Source organism: Leuresthes tenuis, unplaced genomic scaffold (assembly GCF_036924035.1).
Source record: "Leuresthes tenuis unplaced genomic scaffold, fLeuTen1.0.hap1 SCAF_1, whole genome shotgun sequence".
Lineage (NCBI taxonomy): Eukaryota > Metazoa > Chordata > Actinopteri > Atheriniformes > Atherinopsidae > Leuresthes > Leuresthes tenuis.
Window position 1 is genome coordinate 20,597,597 of NW_027325355.1, and position 23,144 is coordinate 20,620,740.

General features: G+C 42.0%; 1 protein-coding gene across 2 annotated transcripts in view; it reads right to left on the reverse strand.

Moving 5' to 3' along the window:
- pard3ba (par-3 family cell polarity regulator beta a) overlaps positions 1 to 23,144 on the reverse strand; it is a 154,983-nt gene that overhangs the window by 56,056 nt on the left and 75,783 nt on the right. For both annotated transcript variants that reach the window (XM_072363690.1, XM_072363613.1), the window contains 3 exons: positions 20,723 to 20,767; positions 8,448 to 8,663; positions 7,612 to 7,819 (listed from right to left, as the gene is read on the reverse strand). In XM_072363690.1, the coding sequence (XP_072219791.1) occupies positions 7,612 to 7,819; positions 8,448 to 8,663; positions 20,723 to 20,767 (469 nt within the window). The remainder of the gene's footprint in view (positions 1 to 7,611; positions 7,820 to 8,447; positions 8,664 to 20,722; positions 20,768 to 23,144) is intronic.

Here is a 23,144-nt window from a genome sequence, read left to right on the forward strand (position 1 = left end):
TTGATCTAAGCAGATCATTTTGGTGTTATGTTCATGATTGAAGTTCTTTGGATTCCTGAAGATCATAATGCACACAAAGACATATTAAACGCACTACAAGTCAAGTCATTTGACAAGTGTGCATGGTTACAACAAATCTGCGGGTATACGGTCGTCTTCAGTGAGCAGTGCACATCATCTGCGCTAAAATCCCCAGCAGAGCCCCACAGAAACAACCGCCATTCAAATTGTGTCATGCTCTATTGCTGTTTGCTGCAAAATTATGTTCACTCATAGGTTCATAATTTGGGCATCTCCTAGAATAGGTACACAGGCGTCACTTGAAAGGCCTGATCCGTTCTGATTAGTCAGCTAATTGTTTGAAAATGGCTGAATACAAGACAGCTTTTGAATCATGTTTGAGGCGTGCCAAACTGGTAACCAGGCAGACATGATAGGAATATTTCTCATGGTGATGTCACAAACAACAAAAGCAGAACTTAATGAGCAGAACTCCCTTTGGAGTAGACTTTGAATCTTTTTAAAGGTTTTTTACCTCTACAGCATGCAAAGTCTGGGAACAAGGCTCGGTCACCATGGCTCCAGATAGCCATTGGCAGACGAGGAAAGGTTAGACTCCTGGCTCCTCTGGCCAGGCCACACATCCTTGTACAAGACACAGTTAATCGCCTCTGTCTGGACAGCAAAGGTCACACTGTGTGTGTGTTTTACTGTGAGATACACGAGGGGTCAAAGAAAGACCCAAGTAGAGAGGGATGCGTGTGTGTGTTCTTGCATGTGTCTATCATTAGCGGACATTAAGTGACAGAGGAAGTCTATCCATCACACATGGCATGAAGATGACTGGATAGGACAGAACTGCTATTGGAAGCGTAATCATTTCCTGGCGCCCTGTGCTATGAGTGAACGTGTGTCCGAGGGTAGGTAGAATCATATGCTAATTGGTCATGACTGTTTCCTGTGGCCATATGAAGGTCTTTAATTGGCTGGTGAGTGATGAGCAGTTGGCCCTGAAATGCCGCTGTGCTGTCTGGCCAATATAAATGTGTCTGCACTTCAAACGGTCCATCCCTCAGGGTCAATCCAAATGTCATAACTCGATAGGAACTGATGGATCATGAAACTGATCAACAGAAATGGAGGCTTTGACTCACCATCTCATTTAGTAATTAGAGTATGGGCAATGATTCACGGTGCACAAATGAGGGGATTGTTTTCCTCTGCTGGATGAGTCAGATGTGACTATCAGAAATAAAAATGAACAGCTATATGGCATTTGAGAAAATGACAGCAACTGGAGCTGACAAAAGGGGAAAATTACAGAGTGATTAGCACTCTGAAGTTCGCTTCGTACTCTGAATAAAATCAGTAATGAACAGTTTGAGAATGAGCTGATAAAAATTGACCTAAATCATTTGGGTGATTGAAAAAAGTCCATATAATCAAGGAGTAAACGCCTTATGGCCTCCAAACTTCCAAGGAAAATCCAGAGGGAGAAGGTAAACAAGTTGTTAGCAGGCTATGAATAAAGTAATTAATTCTTCAACTGCTCCAGTGGAGCTACTTCATGGTCAAACTGCTGAGTCCCTGCCTCAATCCTCCCCTCCTCACTGAATACCAGAGCTGTAAATCGGAGAGAGCAGCTCTGAGTCAAGCAGCCTGGTTGAAGGCCGGTGGATAGGGTATGAAAGACAAGAAACATAAAAGCCTTTCGTGTGAGACGAGAAGGAGGAATTTCAAGGGGAAGGCAGGAGCGGTGAGGAGAATTAAAGTGACGAAAAAAGCCAGAGAGGGGAGGGCAGGGACAGAATGGCAGAGGCTTCTGTGACTGCCCCTTTATCAGCTGATATATATGCATGAGGATTTCCTCATCATCTCCACTGTCAATTCCTGGTCCCTCTGATATTTGATTGACAGCTCACATCAACCCCAATAAACCTGCACATCATTTCAGGAAAGCTGCTCATTGCAGTGAATGGAGGGGAGAAATGGAGGAAAAAGCTAATTTGTTTTCCAGTGGCTGCTGACAGTGATATCGCCTGCGTCTGTTTGCCTCTACGGCAAAGTTGTAAATTAGACTTGTGCCTCAATAGTGAGTACAGGAAGCTGCTTTGGCTGTGTGAAAGCTCATTTCCAGCTACGGTATGAAAAAAAATAAAAAATACTTGGCAGCTTTTCATATTTAGGGCGTCAGGAGTGTTGCGGGGAGCGAATTGCACACAAATCTGAATTATGAAAAGAAAGCGGAAATAGCTGTCATTTTATTCCCCTGTGAAGGCTGATTCACTGGTTATTGTTAACACTATTTCAACATTATGGTACATCTTGGGGGCTGAATGGAAGACTTAAGAATAATAATAGCACATAGCTTTGAGACCCGTTATGACTTTGAACAACTGGGACAGTCAAAAACACGTGTACAAACATAAAGAAAATGACAAGGCAAACATTCCTTAGGCAGATGCATTTAAGGTACCTCTGATTAGTAAGCCGTAGCTGTGCGTTTTGTCAAGTGTTGCAATGAAAGTATCTTGTGGTTTCGCATACATTATTCAGGCTAAAGAGATGAATAGGAAAGTGATAAAGCACAAGAGATGGGCTTCTCCTGTGGGCAAAATATATGACCTTATGCATATTTTACAAAAGAGAACACTAACATCAGTAACTATCCTCTTGAACACTCCACTCCACATCAGCACAGCTAAGAGCCCTTAAATGCCAAACGAAATGTCAGATCAAAGAAATCCACCTGCAGTGCATTAACCAATGGTGGGATTAGGTAATGCACCTCCAATTTACCACCATCACAGCTTAGAGTCACTGCTAAGACGCCCACACAAACATGTCAGAGGGATTTTTGTATGCCTTCCAACACAGATGACAACCAGGGCCCGTTCCCTCTTTGGTTCCCAGACTTTCCTTTCCTTATGCTGCTGATCTTACCTGTTTATCATAATCTGTGTTTGAATTGATAGAAAGTAAGAAATTAGGTACTCTGCAGTATCACAAGCAGCATCAGCCATGATACCACAGTAGATGAACAAAAAAAACATCTACAAAAGCTTAAAGAAGCCTAAATCCAAACCATAGCAAGGGAAAAAAAACACTTCTTGTCCTTGTTTAACTGGGAAGAGGTCTTTGAAACACGTACTAACAAAAGTAAAACTAGAAAATCCTGCGTGAATTCATGCAGGACATGAATGCATTTTATCCCTAATGTTGCTTGGTTAAATCACAAGCTTATTACAGGAGGGAATGAGAGCTGAAGCGGGAAAGGAACACTTCAGATGGAACGCTAACTGAAGAGATAAAATAAGGTGAAAAAGGATGAGAAGGACAGCCATGATAAAAGCTGAACAGAAAGGAAAAGCAGACACTTCAGGATACTAAGGAGAGGGGGATCATCATGAAGCTAAAACGGGAAGAGCAAGGGCTCAGGATAAGGGAATAAGAAGGAGGAGCGCACAATAACAGCAGTAATCCATCAGAAATCATCCAGCAGCGGGACCCTCTAGTTTGACATCAAGACTTTAGTTCTGCAGAGTTCAGCCCACCAGTGACAGCCTCTCAACCCCACACATTCTGCTGCTCTGCGATAGGATAGGAGCGGAACGGATGGTGCTAATTGGCTTGCTTTCCTGTCGGATTCCTCCTGCTCTGCAAACAGAGAGCGGGGGGGGGATATATGATGTTGTATGTGGATTTGTAAACAGCAGATCAGGACGTCGCCTTTCATGTCCCATAAACTGGTTAAGGGTGTTGCTGTGCTGTCGCAGTGGGACGCCCGCTAATAGCGACAGCTCTACATTGATCCTCGCTGAGAAAGTGAGTGATGGGATGCGGGACGGAGGGGATGTGTCAGTGCCCAGCAGAGCTGGTGGCGTGGTTGAGCAATGACACACCCAGCGATCGCAGACACTCACTCAAACAGAGGGAGTGCCATGCATCTGTAAGCTGAGAAAAGTGGAAAAAAAAAAACACACAGCTTCACCATCTTCAAATGTCACTCATTTGATGACACAACCAAAGAATGTTTTTCACAAGCTATATCCTTCAAATCCTGACCTCTTGATAAAGTCATGTTCTAAAAAAACTTAATCCTTACAAAAACACAAGACACTGTGAGCTCAAGCATAAGCTGTCCACGCAAGAATTAATGTCATGATTAACATGCTGTGGATGAGAAAAACATCACTTTATGGTATGAAGCAGAAGGAACTCTGATGTTAACTTTCAACATAAAATTATACTGGCAAAGACTTTACTTAATTCCAAACATGTAACATAAATATCCCTCTTTGAAGAGCACATCTGAAACTCCTGATCAGGTCAGCCTGATGCTAAGAGAAAACACAAGAACAGCCCGAGTTCCAGTGTTGGTCTTTGTACGGTCTGTCAGCAGCACGGCCCCTGAGGCGACGTTCAAGGCAAAGACTTCACCACTGTCTGCTGCATACAGACAAGACAGGCTGCTGGTCGCTCCCGAGGAAGGTCTGAGGGGCGCTGCCATTTGTCTCGACTTATTTAGCAATAAGGGAGACAAGATGGGAATGAGACTTTGAGAGCTTGCTGATGAAAAAAAGGAGAAGTCACATCTGATGCCATCTCACTGCAGAGCAGCCTGGACATGTTCAGAGCAGACTGAAATGTGCCACTTAATTTTAGGATAGAGCACATTGTTGGCAAAAAGCAACACTGTGTTTAATTTAAGTCTTATTTTCCACACTTTATTTCATTAAACAGAAACTAGCATTCCTCCAAATTAGCTTTTAATCACAGTTTGTATAACTTAATTTTAAAACACCAAGACTCATCTGAAATATGACCAAAATAAAATCCCGGGCCAAAAAGTCACCACCTGGATTTAAGCAAATGTGTAAGAGACCGCCATCCATTGGAAAAGTGCTGCAGTTTTGGCTGGCAATGAGATGTTTTAACCTGAATAAAAAAGACATGTCTAACATGTACTGTTTCAGAAGGGTCAAGTTATTGATCTGCATCAAGCAAACTAAGGAGATTCCAGAAACAACTAAACTTGGTTAAGAACTGTCCCAACAAATCCTTAAAACTGGAGGGATAACGGTGAACATCATCACTGAGGATGATATGTGGTTGGAAGAAAATCTTAAATGATCAGAAGTGAATGAGAACTCAAGATATGGGGGCTGAACAGCTATGTAGCTTTAAGAAAACCACTAATCGGTGAGGCTAATGTAACAAACAGGGCTTCACTTTGCAAGGGAGCATGAAGACCGGACTCTCGTGCCTACTGTACAAGGTCTCAGGTGGTCGGGTGTAGGTTAAGCAATGCTATGTGCAGATGACAATGCCACGATTCAAGGGGCTCAGACTAGGAAAGAGTGGTTCAGGGAGCATGACGCATCGTTTTCACACATGGATCGGCCTCCAAAGAGTCCAGACCTTAACTTCATGTAGAGTATTTGGGCTGTGCTGGAAGACGCATTCTCCAGTGGTCCGATTCTCCCATTATCAATGAAAGATAAACTAATCACAATGACGTGCTGATGTTTGAGGTGTTAGACTTTTCAGTCAGACGGTGCAAACAATTAAAAGAAAAAGAGCTTCCTGAACAGCTAAATAAGTGTTAAGTATTTCTGTTTAAACTGCACGTTGTTTATGTGAATGCCTTTTGTATTTCTTTACCTGAAACTGAAACTTAATTATTATTATTCTTTTTTTTTTAAATCAAGCCATTGCAGAGCTTCGAAATGTGGCTCACACGAGAATCTGGGAGAAGAAAAACAAATATGTGATTTCTAGAGGTCACCATATACCCAGCTGTTGAAACTCAACTGGTTCTTCAAATAGTGGAGCCGATAAACTAAATATTTGCAGCCACTGAAATGACAGGGCTGACTTCCAACATTCGCCGAGCTGGCTGTTACTGCACACACTTTCACTGCTGAGGTAAATTGAGGTCATATGTTTATAATTTGCCCTTTTCCTAATGCTGCCATTGGAGTAAAATAACATTTGAGAGCGGCAATCAGATTGAACAGAGCAATGCTCCAGCTAATTAAGTCATATTTCAAGTTCAATAGCAATCAGGTTGGCCAGATAAAGGCCAGGCGGAGAGAGGCCAGAGTGTGGAGCAACAATCTGGAAGCTTTTACAGCACTCAGTCCATTGTTGACTTAGAGACCAAGTCAGTGTATGAGCGGGGGGGTACAGTGGGCTGGCTTTGAATGTTTCTAGCTACTGTTGGAAACTGAACGGGAAATTTGTGTATTTGACGACATAGAAGGCTGTGGAAGCAGTCATATCTATGTCAATAGTCAGGCCACTTAATGTACTGATGTATGAACCATTCAAGCATGAAAAAGACACCTAGCTAAAGGAATGAGCCAGTGTTGTGTTTACAAATAACAGAAAAAAAGCAGGAAAATGATCACAGAAAGACATTCTGTCGTACTTTTCATGGACCGGACGGCAGCAGAAGCTGTACGGTTATGTCATCTGATTCTAGGTTCTGATCACATTTAAAAAAATATATAACATTGAAAGAAAATTACCAAGACAAGCAGACTCAAAGAGGAGTAGATGTGAAGAGTATCAGTGAAAGGAACAGTTCAACAAAGATCCAGACTCATAAATAAAAAAGGAGAAATTAGGGGGGAAAACAGAATAGCACTTTTGCAGCATAGACAGAGATTTCCTTCCAAACTCATAAACACACAATTTGTAACACAGCTGGCAGTGTCACCTTCTACATATTTTCCTGTTTGTGTTGCAGAGAAACAGCAGAAGGTTGATGTTTGTAATAAATTGAACTATTTTAGACACAACAAGCCAAAGTATTAGGCAATTCCAGATCTTTGCAAACTGGATTTTTAGCTCATCTGAAATCCAGCTCCTCCTTTGCTTCTCTGGGTGCGTGTCCTTCATGCTGCCCTTCCCATCCCTGCCCTCCTCTCCCTGCTGCATTTCCAGCCTCAGCGTGTGAACATCTCTTCCATTACTGCCCTTGACACTGTGGCCGATTGGATTCTTATCAGCCATCTGTAGTCCAACGCACAGCCTGCGCTATCTCTCGTCACAGCCTAATTGAATCTCAAATGTTGGAAGTGTGGTGATACACTGACCACACCGTGTCACTGCCAATAGATAAGGATTGCTGCTGCAGGATTGGACCACCACAAATCACAATGGGGACATGTTGATAAAGGAGTGACAAGCGGTTTGGGTTGGAACTGTGTCTGTGGGACTGTGCTTAGATTGAGAAATAATGGATACTCTCCATTACTGAGAAAGTTGTGTTCATATCCAATCATTCAATGTCCCATAATCCTCCTGCACTCAGTGGAGTAATTTGCTGGAAGTTAACCAGAGGACAGTAGGACAGGGTGCTGTTCATTTCCATTGACATATAAATTTGCAGAAGGGATGCATTTGAGATTTTTGTTTCACCTTAAACCAGTCGAGGCAGCTGCAATTTAAAAAGTCAGTAAAAGGTAAAGCAAGGTAAAGGTAAAGTTCTTCTGTAAAAAAAAAAAAAATCTGTTCATTTTGGGAGGGGAAACTAAAAACTGCAAAATACAGCTTAAAGTTGAAAAAATAACTCAAAGATCATTATTTTTAGGGATCTCCTACCTTAAGAGGCCAAATCCTTTCTTTTTGGTCTTCTTCTCCAGGTCCTCAACAGAGTCATCTGCTTTCTTCTTCCCCTTGGTCTTCTTGTCCTTCTTCTTTCCTTTGGTTTTCTTTTTCTTCTTCTTTCCATCGTCTTCATCCAGTTCCTGGCGAGAAGAAGTGCTTGCGGGTGTTTCGTGGCCAGAGCTGTGGTCTGACATGTCATCGTCTGCAGGGAGGAGACAAACGGGTGTGAAGGAAGAAGTCGCAGTGGCTGCACAGACACAACTGGCACATCTTTTCACAAGCGTAACTGCATATGTGTACGTCAAGTTTGATTTAAAGCATTAAAATGACAGATTATGGGGGGGAAGTTGTATAAAATGAATGCTAAAATCAAATGGTCTACAAAAATAGAAATATGCCTTTATTTTTCATACTGAAGGACTTCATTTCCAGTCTGACATGGAAATCGTGCATTCTTTCCACACGTATGTGTGGTTATAAGGTGGAGCATTAAAAATATGCTGCTGTAAGATATAAAGTTGTTCTTTCTAAATTGCTGAGTGGATAAAATCATGTAGCATTTCATTAAGGTACTTAGACTAAGCGCTGTCTCTTGGCAGGCCTCTGGCTCTTTTTGAGTGCCAGTGTGTTATAAAGCCTCGGGGATGTGCATCAGCAGCGGGCTCTCTAATTTAAAATGGATACAGTGTCTAGAAAAGTATCCTATATTACAGCAGCAGCAACAGCATTAAAAAAAAAGAACATTCTCTTGTTGGTGTAGCAGCCCTCAACTTTCTTCCAGACCTGATTCTCAATATCGCCGTTATTAAAATGCATCTGAGAAGTCTCACCGTCTTCAGAAGGCCCGTCATAGGATTTGTCGATGGCGTTGCGGAAACTCTGGTTGCATCCTCGCCCCCGGACCATGTGCGGCCGCGGGCGATGGAAGGGCACCTGAGCTTTGATGTGACTCTGCTTGGCCTCTGAAACGGCGGTGAGGAGGGTCTCCAAGGAGCTGGACTTGGAGAGGCCCAGGGTTGGGCCCAGCGCTCCTCCAGCTGAGGGCTCTGTGAGGTAATGGAAACAAGAGGAAGGGCCTGTGAGCGAGGAGGTGAAAGATCTTTTCCTTGACGTAATCGTAAGAGAGAAGATAGTTGTGGAGATTTCACTCCATTTGCATGTTACAGACCTAAACCGATGTTATTCATACGGGCTTGTCGCAACGTGAGGTACCTCTTAAATACTGCTTCCTTTTCAAAGGAAGGACAATACTGTTCTGATACAGCTTTTACAGCACACAATGGTGCCCACCATCACCCTAATTCAGAGCTTGTCTTATTTTTCCCAGATATACTGCAAATAAAACATAAGAGGAGAAGGAAGGGGGGGGGGGGGGGGCAACAAGAAGCCTGGCTGATGGATGAGGGAGTAATTCTCCAAATTAGATATGCAGCCACTGCTAAAATGAGACGGAATAATCTTATTGAGATCATAGGCTTTTAGCAAAAGTTAGCCCTCTGCTTACAAAACATTCAAATTATACACATCTCCTGGAGTTAGATTTCCTTATTCAATCAAAGGGCATCTGCATTAGACTCTCTAGAAAATAATGCTCTCTATAATTCAGTTAAGGAGAAGTTTGGTTTATATAAGAACTGAAGAAGTTGGGAGAACAAATTTCAGATGAGTGGAAGAGAAAGCAAAGAGGGGTTCTGACATTAATAATTCATGCCGTTTATGTTTAATGTTGTCACCGTGTCTACTGGCAGCATTAATTCAAAGGTGCAGGCATAATTAATCTCTGGCAAATTGCTGAGCCACACATCCTTTAAAAAATGACATTTCGTTCACAACTGTAGTCAAGCTCAAATGCTCTTATTGCATTATTGAAAATCAGGCCATCAACACAACTTGAAACTTTAAAATTTGATTTTCTCATTTCACAGTAACACCTCTTTTCTACGGAAGGATCCCAATGAAGTGCAACGAACCTGTACCTCTGGATGTGGGGTAATCCCTTCTTCCCTTTACTTGTCTTGCTTTGCTGTGTAAAGTCTGGTCTTTACGCTGTAGGTATAGTATGTTTGTTGTGCTGTGCTCAGAATCTGTATTTCTTTGATCTTTTTAATGTGCGCTGAATAATGGAAACACAATTTCTACAATCATAAATTAATGTTGCAAGATGAGGCCAATCATGCTTATATCAAAGCAGGGTTTGATATCAAAGAAAATATTAACCTAAAGATAAATCACATGGAGTCTGGTTCAATGCTCCATGGGATCAACTAATATCCATCTAAACTTATACAAAGTAAAAATAGATTGAAATATAAACTGATCCCCAAGCCTCAACTGTTTTCTACACAACTCTGCTGAAGTGGGAGCACATGTTACACATCTGAGTTTCTTGTGATGAGATCAATACAAAGTATTTTACAATTTGACCACATATGACACATTGTATCATCTACCCTATAAACCCGTTTAGCATATAAATATTTAGAAATATAGCAAACCTTCTTAACCTTCGTGAAACACAATGTCATGTCCACAGGCTACAGTAAGCAATAAGAGTCAGCGCTGCCAGAAAGTGCTCGTTATTCCACCGCCGTGTGTACACTGAACCAGCTGTAAGAGAGCTCGTTGAGAACTGATGCATCAAACAGCAAATTAAATTCCTAAAAAATGAGGACAAGCCGTTTCCATGTGCTTTACACGGGAAAAGCCCTGCGTACAGCACTGAGTCATTTGTGCAACATTGGTGCACAAATGTGTAAGAAGTTTAAACTGCGTTCTGGATATTTTTTTAAGTGTCTGAGCTTAGAATCTAGCACAATTGACAGCTAAACCAAAGCTACACTTCAAGACGTGGAGACATGCAGTCTTCCTGACAGCGATGAGTCTGGGGAGAGAAATATAAGCAAGACAGCAAAATTTCTGTGGACTGCGTGGAGCCTTTTTTAGAGAGCCTCAGGACATACGTTTTAAAAAAGCTGTAAAACATTCCATTTTTGTGCTGTTGTTTTGAAATTTGGGACGTGGTACTTTGGCTAAGGCACGGTCAACTTTAAGTCATCTACAAGCATCTGTGGACATATTCAGTGCTTTCAAACATCTTTGATTCAGTTGTCGTAACGCTGGTGTGATTCTGATTGTGTGGGGACAAGTTTTGCTTATAAAAACAGATCATTCCCTTATATGGTAGTTTGGATATGTCATGGGTGTTCTGGGAAAATGTTTCACTGTATTGGGAAGGGGTTAAGAATATTGCTCTATCAAGGCTTTGAAATAGCCTGAAGTATCAGCTTAGACACACTTTCCAGTTGGTGGTTACAACTACAGCAAGGTTAAAACCCAAAAATGCGAAGCCACAAAGATGAACTGTGAGAGAAGGGACGCAGAGGAGAGAGCGTGAAAAACAGGTTTGACAGAAATCCTGCAGGAGAAGGAGAAGAAAAAGAATGAATGAGGTGGAGTGGTGAATAGACAGGTGAGGTATAGCAGTACGGAAACTGATGCATAAGCAAGAGAGAGGGGGAATAAATGAACTGCCATTGAACTCTACTCGGGTTTGGCCTCCAACTGGAGGGAGGCGGAAAGGGGAGATGAAGAGACAGGAACACAGTGAAGGCCACAGCTGATTCAGCAGAGGATTGGAGAACGAGGGGGGAGGCACCAGGACGAGACAGAGGAAACAGAGCTGTAGGAAGGAGGGAAAGAAGAGGGAAAAAAATAGACAAAGGAGAAAAGACAGTAAATGTCATGAAGAATAATCTGCTGCCAAAAAGGCTTCAGACATACCGGCTCTGGGAGGAACTGAAGGACGGGTGGGCAAAAATGTTTAAGAAGAAGCTCCTTCAGCACCGAGAAACAACTGACTCATCTCAGCTGATAGTTGGGGGGGTAAAGACCCCTTTCTCCCAGAAACTTTTCTATAGGAATGACTTTCTCGCATCAGGGCACTCACTTCTAAAGACTTACTTTTTATGTCATTTCAGAGGCTTCAAATGTGTGGTGTGTAGTGAAAATAAGGGGAAGTGAAACTGAAGCAGTGATAGGAGTCAAAAGAGGAGGAAAAGTAAGCAGAGCGTTGCTGCCTTTTAAGTCCCAAATTGACTTTCTGAGAGGAAGTGGGATTTATGGGGAATAAGGGGTTATAAATAGAGAGGGGGGAGCGCTCAGGAATAAAACGCTCAATTTGAGAGACAGGATTTGTGTCACAAATGTAATTATGGCTGTCCAGCTCACAGCCTGATAGAATTAAGCTCCTTGCCAGTGCACTGCAGCACTATACAGAGAGACTGTGTGTGTCTCAGCACATGGGCACTTGTGCATTTATTATAAAATGAGAGAATTTTGTTCCAAGTGAGAAAAATTTGTCATGATACGGCCTGTATGATATGATAGTGGTGTGCGTCCTTGACCGCCTTAGATGAAAAAGGAGAAGAAATATGAGCGCAATTTACTTTTGCTGGAGCGTGTTTGTGTGCTGTGAGAGCACTCATTCCATGCATGTCAGGCAGTTGAGGCTGGAGGTAAATGAATAATGAGGGTTTAATAGAATGGATGAGTGGGGGAGAGGTGGCTATCAACGCCAGCTCGATCCAATGGAGGGTGAAATCAGCGTTTATCACATATCTCTGCCCGCTGTGCCAGCAGATGCTCTCGCAGATCCGTTCGCATCACGACCGCCTGACTGCCACTGATTCAAGCTGGTGCACATATTTGACAAACAACCTAACAGCCGAAAAGGCCAAGATGATGGGCGATGCCCTTCACAGCTGTAACACCCCTCAATCCGAGATCGAGCTCGAACATCACGACTTCACTTTGTTACGGTGCTTTCATCTCACACTGTTAGCTAGAAGAAGGCTTCAGGTGCATTTCAGAACATTTTCAAGAAAGACAAAAAAAATTCTGCTTTTTATATTAAAGTTCCAGTAGTTTATTTAAGTTTTGTCCACAAGATCAAAGTCACTAACTCGAGTAAAAGAAATACATGCTTCAATCTTTACCATCAAAAACAACATGGGTCCTATTTTAATGGCTGTTGCACAAAGTAGAAGCTTCGTCAACTAAACTAAAAACATTGAAAGTTTTTACTTTTTATTTTGAGCACTTGACTTGTGTTCTTTACCTTTAATGTCTTCCTGACACATTTCCACTGTTAGATTTGTCTCTTTAAACATCATAAGCAGAAATAGTGAAAGAAAAAGATTTCTCAGCTAATTTTCTGACCTCACAACACAAATATACTCTTTTTTGGTCTGGTGAAAAAAAACCCTAACATCTGGCTTTTGAGTGCAATGTGAAATCTGCACTTAGTTCAGCTTCAAATGCAGTGGTTGGAGGTCTTTATTGGATCCGTCTTCGATCACCATTAGTGGGAGTACATGCTAATTTCCAATAACGGTGCCGCACGTGTGGATACAAGAATGGACACAGCTGCTTTTTTCTTTTCAGAAACACAGCTGCACACATCTGCATTCTGAGGCTGTGCTTGTCAAAAATTGTGGCTCAACACAACCTGCAAGATACGATGCAGAGCCATCTCTTCGAGTTGTATTTTTCATGCATGTTCCCTGGGAGGTAGTTATTGCTGCTGTATGTAACTCTCATCCTGTGTATGTGGAAAATGATATAATCAGCTTGTTTTGCGCTAGTTAAAAAAAACAACCTCAAACACTGTGTTTTTGGTGTAAAAACAGTAAATGATACTCCTGCAAAAAAGCCTAAAACAATAATTTCAGTGGTTAACACAACTTATTCAGCTCAGGATTAGCATGTGATGTCTTAGAAATGTAGAGAAAGAGCTTCTGTGTGGGAAAAACGCTGCTGAAAGCAAAGAACCTGCCAATTATTGCAGTAAAATGGTGGTCTACACTGAACACATAAAAGTATCCATACACCAACCCAAGTTCCCACCTGCCTGCGCAGTAACACACGTGAACACCTGCCACCTCACACTCATCAACGATGTGACAGATATATTGTGACTTCTACGGAGGCTGTCTGCTGTTGTATCTCGTTTTACCTGGAACGCAGCCTCAGGGGACTGAAAGGACGAGCACTACTCTGTGATGCTGCTTTGTTGTAGAATATACATAAACAAATATTTGTGCATTTTTATGAATAATGATGTACAACTGCTTAACACTCTCGCCCAGTCAAGCATTAAAATATTGACTCATTTTGATTCAGGCGGCAAACACACTTAACTGCATATGTTGACCTATTCATATTAAAGCTGACATTTTTGTTCTAGTACAGTCGAAACAAAGGGGGGAAAAACACACACACACACACACACTGACAAACATCCCTGGAACAAATTTGAACTCCCTCCCCCACCAAGTCTCAGCAGGATCTTAACACTTACCTATCAACAGGACTACAATGTGCTCCACAGCAAACAGCTTTGTAGCAGACTGGCAAAAAGGTTGCCACGGTTACAGGGAAGTGCCCCCTCCATTAAGACTGCTAGGGGTGGCATTGAGGACGAGGTCTGAGAGTGTGTTAGAGATGGTTGACACCGAGTTACCAAGGAGACACTTAAGTCAACAGTGACCAGGAGCATGCTGCTTCTGGTTTTTTAAATTAGGTACTGAAAGTGCACACACACACCCACACACAAATCACAAAAAAGACATGTAAGACACACAATTTTCAGTCTTATAACTAATCTCAGGATCAACCAATAAAACCTGCAGCCGTTGTTCTGGAAACCAGTAAAACAGGCCCTGACCTGCACTCTGCTGTAAAAAGGCAGCACATACAAACACACATAAACTCCACACACCTGTAAAAGTAAGCCTGATCTCAGCGTCGCTCTGCTCAACAAAAGGTTACTGAATTTAATCCAAAAGGAGCATTAAATACAGAGTTATAAGAGATAGAAAGGTTTCCTCTGGTGCTGCGCTCTTTCAATAATTACATTACAATAGATTTGAACAATCCCAGCTCAATAAATGTGAAGTCTGAAGAACTTAAAGTTAGTCGTAAACAAAGAACAGGGCACATTTTTATTGCTCCTATGGATTAAATGTACTTAATGTGGAGCTTTAAAGCCTTTATTAGAGCATATCTGTGATTACATGAGCCATCAGGCATGAGGCTTTCATCACACAAAGAAGAAGTTTTTTTCATTTAGACTAAAAACAAACCAAGAAAAAATTAAGTCAACAATGTGTTAGCTACTCAGTCCCAAGCTCATCAGTTCCTAGTGAAGAATGGGCCAAAAAGATGTTGGGACCATTTTCAAATTTTGATTATCTATCTATTTATTTCCAGCGGACTGAGTGACAGTAAGAAAAATACAAAAGATCGCCTGCCATATCCTCTAAATGTTGCAACAGAGCATCTGTTGTCTAATCATCTGACAAACCTGACTTCAAATTACATTACTTTATACAGCTGTACAGCTAGTAAAAGCAAATCTAATTCACGTTATGGCCAATCAAAACTCTATTCCACTTTAAGACCAGTTCAATCATTAAGCATCCCCCCATCACCGTCTGGATGCACTCAGCTATATCAGAAGCAGAGGAAGAGGCCGAATTGAGGCGTTGCTTTGGCAGTAATTTGTTTAGCTGTTTAGATCTAGGAGAGAAAGGAGACATATGGGCTGTATGTATTTAGCCTCGACCTAGATGAATCGCTTTAATAACAGGAGGGGACTTAAAAGGCCATTTCATAATTACTCCCTACCTCTACTGGATTACAGCTCCACAGCAGCGGGGGGCTGGGGGGGTGGCAGAGTATGGATGAAAGCTGAGGAGAAGTGTGTGGAGGGGACAAGTGCCATTTGTAAAGGCGTGGCTGATAAAAATGCTCATGCAAGGGAGAACTGTAGGGTCCTTAAATCCACACACACACACACATATATAAACATATACCTGTGAAGATCTTTACTGGCCAGTAAGCAATCCACAAAGACTTGATGTGTAAGGATGTCTTGAAGCTTCCTAAATTAGTGTTCTTTCAAGGACCAGGCATTACACCGACTCATGAAAAGCCGACTTTATGGATGTGACCCAGTCGCAATAAGACAATTAGAGGAGATGCACTACACTTAAACACAACCAACGAGAAAGGGAACACTGGGAACAACCTGATGCTCCACCAGTTAAAGAGCAGCTGCATATAAAAGGTTCAGCAATTCAAGCACAGTTTCCTTTACTGCATAGTTCACACCTGGTTGCCAACAGATCTAATGTGTTGATCATGTAAATGCAGCACCGCTGATAAGAGTCTGTTTAGCAGATCAAATAAAGGAAAAGATTCCATATCATCCTCATTCCCATCTTGCCCTTCACCTCAGTTTTCAACTCACAGGGTACCCTTTAACATGCACTGCTGCATATTGCCAGTTCTTATACAGCCATTAAAAGCACACTGGCTGTGCCAAAGGGTAAAACCAGAGAAACATCATTCTAAAATGCTCTTTCATCAACAACAAGCATGGATTGTGTGAGAGGTGGGGGACAGTCACCCGTGTCCCAAACATGAGACTCACATTGACACCAACCGTAACATTCGCTTGATCTTTACTTTGACTTACTCTGCTCAACTTTGACTTTGTTCAGCATTAAAAGTACTTGGAAAAGTTAGGAAAATATTATGGTCTGGCATTAAAACAAAAAGAAAGTACTTTTTATTTGATAAAGCTTTGCTGGCATTTCCAGCATTGCTAAGAACAACAACATACCAAGAAAATTTGTACCACATTCACATTCACATTCGACGAGTTAGGAGTGAGAATGGGTTGAAAATATCAGGTTTCTCTATATCTGCGGTCTGACCTAAGGTTATAATAATTTCAATACTAGACTTAGGAAAGAAAAATTAATGTTTTTAACCATTAAGTTGTTCGGAAAAACACTTTGCAGACCACAAACCTATTTCAGAACTTAATCACAGCGACCATGCTGTCCAGAATAGGCTGAAGAGGGATGTGAAACTTTCCCTAACAAAGTCGCTCCCAGTTTTGGGAAACTGAACTAAACCGAACAGAAATCAAGTCTCGTACAGAACTAATAAGTGACTTAACCTGCGGTCTCAAAGGTTATCAAACCGCAGACCCTCCAACTTCCAAATGTGGACTTTGTTGCCAGCTGATGAGAAACACGTCCAGTGTTCCAGCACTGACACCGACATACGATCTGTGCACATCGCAGAGGATCAGAACCACAGATATGGTGTGTACATGTTTGAGGGTTGCAGATACATTAAATGTTGACTGTTTACCCTGCTGGGCACACAAAGATAAAAAATTTATTTGAACTTAACGACACAACGGATACAAAGAACTCTGAGATGAAGGAATAAGGGTGACCTTATGTAATGTAAGTTGCAAATGACTGCAAGAGTCTCAGCAACAGAGAGCATGAAAACAAAGCAGAGGCTTTTAGTGCTGATTGATTTTTAAGGTCTTATTGTTCAGAGGGACAAATGGTCACACAGGGCCATGGGACTGGTGGCATTGCTGCAGGGTCAGCCATTTGCTCGTGAAGCACTAAACATCCAGAGAACTACTGTCTTCAAATGATCATTAGAAAGTGCTGACATGTGAAGCATAAAACTTACAAGAAAATATTGAGAAAAAAAAGCAAGTATGCATGAGGCTGAGATGCTGCTCTGTGTGTGTGAGGGTGGGTGTTTTTGCTGGATGAGCTCCCAGGTGTGTTGTAAGAGTGCAGCCTGCTGCCAGGGGAGATGTTAAGACTCTGAGGGAGAGAACCGGAGGGATGAATGAAGGGATATCTGTTCATTACTCCTCTGGCTGTCTGCAGGGTGTTCGCGTGCACGTTTGGGCACACACATACACACACACACACACATACTCTCACAAAACGCACAGCAAAAAGCTGGGCTGGGGCTGACTCGGTAGAGGAAACTCCAAGACTGGAGCGTGTTCACCATAATCACATAAGGCTGGAACAGACACAGCTGCAGCTGAGCGGGAGAAAGGGAAAGAGTTACTAAAAAAGGATCAGCCTGAGAGAAAGAGGACCAAAGCCAGAATAAAGAGAGAATTGGATGAAGGACAGAGAGAAGGACAGAAAAGAAGAGAGAGACATGGTGTTTTGGGATCAAGATGATGCTATAAAAAAAAAAAAAAAAAATGGGGATGAGCACGGTGACAAAGAGCAAGAGACAGAGAATAATGAAGAGAGACGCCACTGGGAAGAAGAAGAGAAATGACAAATGGTGGCTAAGATAAAAGCAAAAAAAACCCCATAAAACTCAAAGCTCTAGTTAAGATGGAACATCACAGGCCTGGAGATTCAAAACAGAGGAAGAAAAAGGGTGGGACAGCTTCAGTAAGTGACAGAGAGAAAGATGGAGCGAGAAGAAAGTCAGGGAGAATTCGAGGAGTGAAGAGAACCTCGGAGCAGCTTCAGCCAGAGAGGAAAAGGGTTTTAGCCAGATTAAAGAAGCCAAGCAGGCCTCTTAAGACCATCCGCCTAATGAAATATGTCAAAGCCCATAAAGAAACACTGAGGCTATTTAAGAAGGCGGGTAGCGGTGCTTGTGTGTGGGGGGGTATGGCACAGGAAGCTGGGCAAATACGCTGCATCAGCAAAAATGAAAAACACGCAAAAGCCCTGTCAATACGCATTAGCCAAGACGTCAACTGGAGAGGAGATGAAAAAAGAAAAATGCGAGAAGAAAGAAATGCTGCAGTGAACAAATGGATCACTTTATTTATCATGGACCTTTAGGTTTATAGGCGCTTAGAAATACTGGAATTATCATAGCAGAATAGGACAGGGAGGGAGTCAGGGACAGGAAAAGGAGGGTGGGGCTGCAGCCACTTGTGGGAATGCTGAGTGTGGGGGATTTGAGGTCAGAAACAGTGTTTAGGCCATTTGTATTCCACTGGCAACAGGCTTAGTTGGCTGTTGCAGGTGGATTTAAGAGATCAGTGTAGGTGTCTCCGTGTGTGTGTGTGTGTGTGTTACAGATAGAAACAGAGGCAGAATGGAAGCCAGACCAGCCTACACTCAGAATTACAATGCTGGTGGGTGTCCTAAAGGTGAAATATTGCTGTTTCCCTGCTGAATTTAAATCATGACGTCTACAAAGACTGTCAAATGAGCATGCAAACTCAAATTCATACAGTAGTCCAGATCTGAGAGGCGAGGCTGCAGCAGTTCCATCTGAGTCAGTGGAAATTCACTGCAGTGTTCTGCAGTCACAGCATAAACCTCTCCTGAAACACGAGTTTATAAGTCTCAATAAGCCCAGGTGGCAAGTCACACCCTTACTGAAAGAATCACTTGAAAAAAATATTATATCGAGAATAAAATACCAGCAAAACCTTGTCGAGTGGGTGTTGTTTGAATCTCATGCAACATTCTCAGCTTAAAGTCCATCCCCTCACTGTCAATCTCAAGATAAAAGTAAAACTACTTATTCAGTTTTTCTCACTGTTTGTTGCAGTTTCTCAATGCTGCATTAGCCAGAGATCATGTCACCCAATCGAGAACCTATTGTTGCAGTCAGAAACACATTCATGCATCTTTGGTGTTTTTTCACTCACTTTCAGTGCAGTCCATGTGACTGAACATTTCCAAAGAACTGTGGACCTGAGAGATGCATCTGGACTTTCAGTTGATCCATCTACTGTTCACTTAAGCCTCATCAGAAAAGGTCTCCATGGAAGGGTGGCTGTCAAGAAGCCTTAAGGCTTTGTATCTGACTATATTCAGAAGAATGTTCATTTGTTAAGCCACTTAAAACTAACTGATGAATCATTCAAGCATAAACAAAGCACCTAACTCAAGGGATGAACTAGCATTGTCTACTCATAACAGACAACTTATACTCAAAGAATCTTTTGCCATTTTGTTATCGACAGTCTGTCGCAGGCAACACGATTTGTTCCCATCTTTTAAGTTGTATCGATGTAAAATAGCAAAGAAAACACAGTTTGACAGACATAAAATGGTATTTTTGCACCAACAAGCTGATTTCCAAAGAGCTATCACCCGAAAACTTGGCATATCTCAGCATGGTGTGCAGTGTGTCCAGAAGAAGAAGTGACAGGCGTAAAAGATTATCTACAGCAGACAAACAGTTTCTGAAAAGTGATGTCCTTGAGAGATGAGGAAAAAAATCCAACAAAGACCATACACAGGAGAGATGCATCTGGAACTTCAGTTGGTCCATCTGCTGTTGGCTCAAGCGTCATCAGAGATGGTCTCCATGGAAGGGAAACAGGGAGAAAAGGCTGAGCTATGCCTAATGACACAAGAAGTGGACTGAAAATCAGTGGCAACAGGTCTTATGGAGGGATGAATCCTCCCCAGAGCCCGGACCTCAACATTATTGAAGCAGTGTGGGATCATCCTGACAGAGAACGGAACAAAAGGCAGCCGACATCCAAAGAAGAGCTTTGGGATGTCCTTCAAGAAGGACAGAAAGCTTGTCTAAGACTGTTCAGACTCTGATGAAGAATAAAGGGTCATGCTGGCATTCAAGCTTGTTATAATTGTACAAACTCTGTTTTTGTCCTATAGACTGTATTTACACTTGTGCTTTCACATGTTTCAATAACTTGCAACACTTAATTCCCATATTCCAGGAAATTAATATATAAAGAAATGAGGGGTGGCTCAGGTTTTTGTGCAGCAGACTGACAATCCTTCCTTGAAATCATCACTGTGCAATGCGAGCAAATACCACAAAATCTTTGTTATATTTTACCTTTAAACAGACATTTCTCAAATAAAACAAGGCAGAACAGAGTGAGAAGAAATAACTGAAGCTGAGGCAATTGTCATTTAATACAGCCACTGTCAACTGGGTGAGGACTGAACGCTGTGGGCTTGCTGACCTGTGCAGCTATAAAGCAGCAAGAGCTCACACACTAAGTGCTTCACAACTCAACTTTGTCAGCTGGGCAGTGGAGGGAGGGGGAGCCACAACAGAGAAATAAAAAATAGAGTAATGCTTGGTAAAAAGGTGGGAAAAACCAACAGAGAATAAGAATCTTCACACGCACAGTTGATTTGTTGAAATGAGATAAACAAGATGAAATGTGGTACATTGGTGAAGGAAATTAAAAGGAACATTTTCTTGAAGTTTCTGCATTTTTATTATGATCTTATCAAACACTCACCGTCCCTCTGCCCGACCAGTGATCCCACGTTGCTCTCATCAGCAACTAGGACACAGAAAGGAGTCACAAACACACAATAAATAACCAGTATTGTACAAGCAATATAAACTGAGACACAATGCAGAATACAGGGCAATCCAGCGCTTTGTGCTACTTCATAAGTGGCTTTACTTGTACATAATGGTGCTGGCATATGCTGGAAATGAATCCCTGCATAACACAGCACAGGACAAGCGACAACACAGGCTGAGAGGAAATGAAAAAGAAGCAAAGTATAAGAAAAGCAGGAGAAAGATTGTGATTGTGCAAGAAAATGAGAAAAGATAAATATGAGACAATGAGACAAATAATAAAAGGACAAAGAAGAAAACAAGCAAAAACTCCCACCACCTAATCTAACTAGGACCGCGGCGGGCCAGCGGCTGCCACCACAGGCGGTGCACCATAGGATACAATAATGGGTTTTCATTAGGCTGCTATTTCTCTTAAATAATCCTTTTCATTTTTTATGAGGTCAATTTTCCCAGCGGACAGATGAGGGCGAGGCAGAGAGAAAATGATGATAGGGGAGAATATTAGAAAGGCGGAAAAGGAGAGTAAACTAAACAGTGGGGAGATGCGGGGTGACGGTCTCTGTTGGAAAAACTGAGGGAGGGTTAGGGTTAGAGGAAAACCAGAAAAGGTTGATTCAGAAAACCCTGCAGCGACTCATCTGTAGCAAGACAATGAAAGACAAATATCTTCCTGGTGCTTACACGTCTGAAGGGATAAAAATAAAATACTTTCAAAGTTTAGGAGGAAAACATTTTTTAATCTATCGTTTTTCAGGCCATATATCCCAGGCAGAAAATTCCTTTTCTGGTGAGGAAAGATATCATTTTGCATGGCCAGCAGCTGAGTTGGTCTGTCCTGCTGCAGCTAAAATGTAAAAATCCTTCTTTTTTTAGCTCCACCTTATAGAGTTATATACATTTACTCTGACTGGTTTACCTGATAATAACTACTCAAAGTCAGTGTAGTTATACAGTCTTGCAAAAGCACAGAAGAAAACAAATAAATAAACAGAGGATTCAGGGTGAGAAGTTGATTTAACCTTTATTACCATCAGTATGGGTATGGCTTCTCGGCCCAGTTTGCACTTTTATGCAAACAATTCGACTAAAGAGGGAACTCTGTGCAGGACCCTCACTGCACCCAGATGTGTGGAAAATGATCAGTTTCTTCCTTTCACCTGCTCTGTAAGGACAACTTTTATAGATCTCGGTGAAGAGACACTCAGCTAAAACTTAGACAAAAGACTAAGACTATTTTGAAAATTTAATGAGTCACTGAGCACAAAATCACTTAGAATCCAAAGAGTTGTTTACAGACTCCAAAGTTCTAAAAGGTCTGATGTTTCCATGCACTTTAAGCATCTAAAAGGGGATCCATATAGACCATTTTCCAAAGCACACTATAGCTTTTTAGACTGATAAATCCATTAGTGAGGAAAACTAATGGTTTGCATTAGATGATCTTTAAACATTATTAGTTTGATTGTTTTTTATATTTTACCTTTTTCAATTGAGAGCAAAACTCTCCTCTTGTAGCACTTGCGGACATTTGTGAAACAGTAGCTGATACATTGGATTATATCCAAACCACTATGGTGAATCTCTGAAAATTCAGCGTTTAGTGCTGAGAATCAGTGACTCCAGTATTCATCTTGTCAAGGGCAGGCGAAGGATTTCTGTGCGTGAGTGAAAGCCCTGAGTCAACAGACTGTTTGCACAGGCATCCGGGGTCAATAAAAGCTGCTCACCTTCGTCAAGTGGTGTTTAATAACAGCTAACCTGCTCTGCGGTGCAAATAAAGCTCAGATACATTTGATCCTTAAGACTGACCTACGGGAACCTCTCCTGAGGAGAAAAACGCATTTGTCTCCTTAAATAAAACGCGTCCAGAGAGGGTCAGTGTCTGAGGCCTTGTATGTGTTCAGAGCTCCAGCCATTCTTGCACAATCACAGAGACACACACACACACACAACAAAGATCAGCTAACCATCTTATTTCAGCTCTGAGTACTTTGGAGAGGGAAGGGATGAATAGAACCAGAGTGATAACACTGGAGAAGAAAAAAACAGATTGAAATGGTGGAAGGGCAGAGATGGAGATGGAAGCCATTGAGGGGCGACAGATAGTGGTGGGTATTGGAGTGGGTCCTCAGTGGGATAGAGCTGAGAGTGTGCGTTTGTGTGTGTGCGACCGCGTGTGCAGACCACCCTTGTCCATAATGAAAGCCAATCAGCTTGGGTGGCAGAGGCGTGTGCTGCAGGAAGAAAGCCAATCCACTGAACCTAATGAACCGGGATTGGAAATCAGAGAGAGGCAGAGAAGAAAGAGGTAGATAGAAGGGAGCGACGGCAATGAACTCATCTGCCGG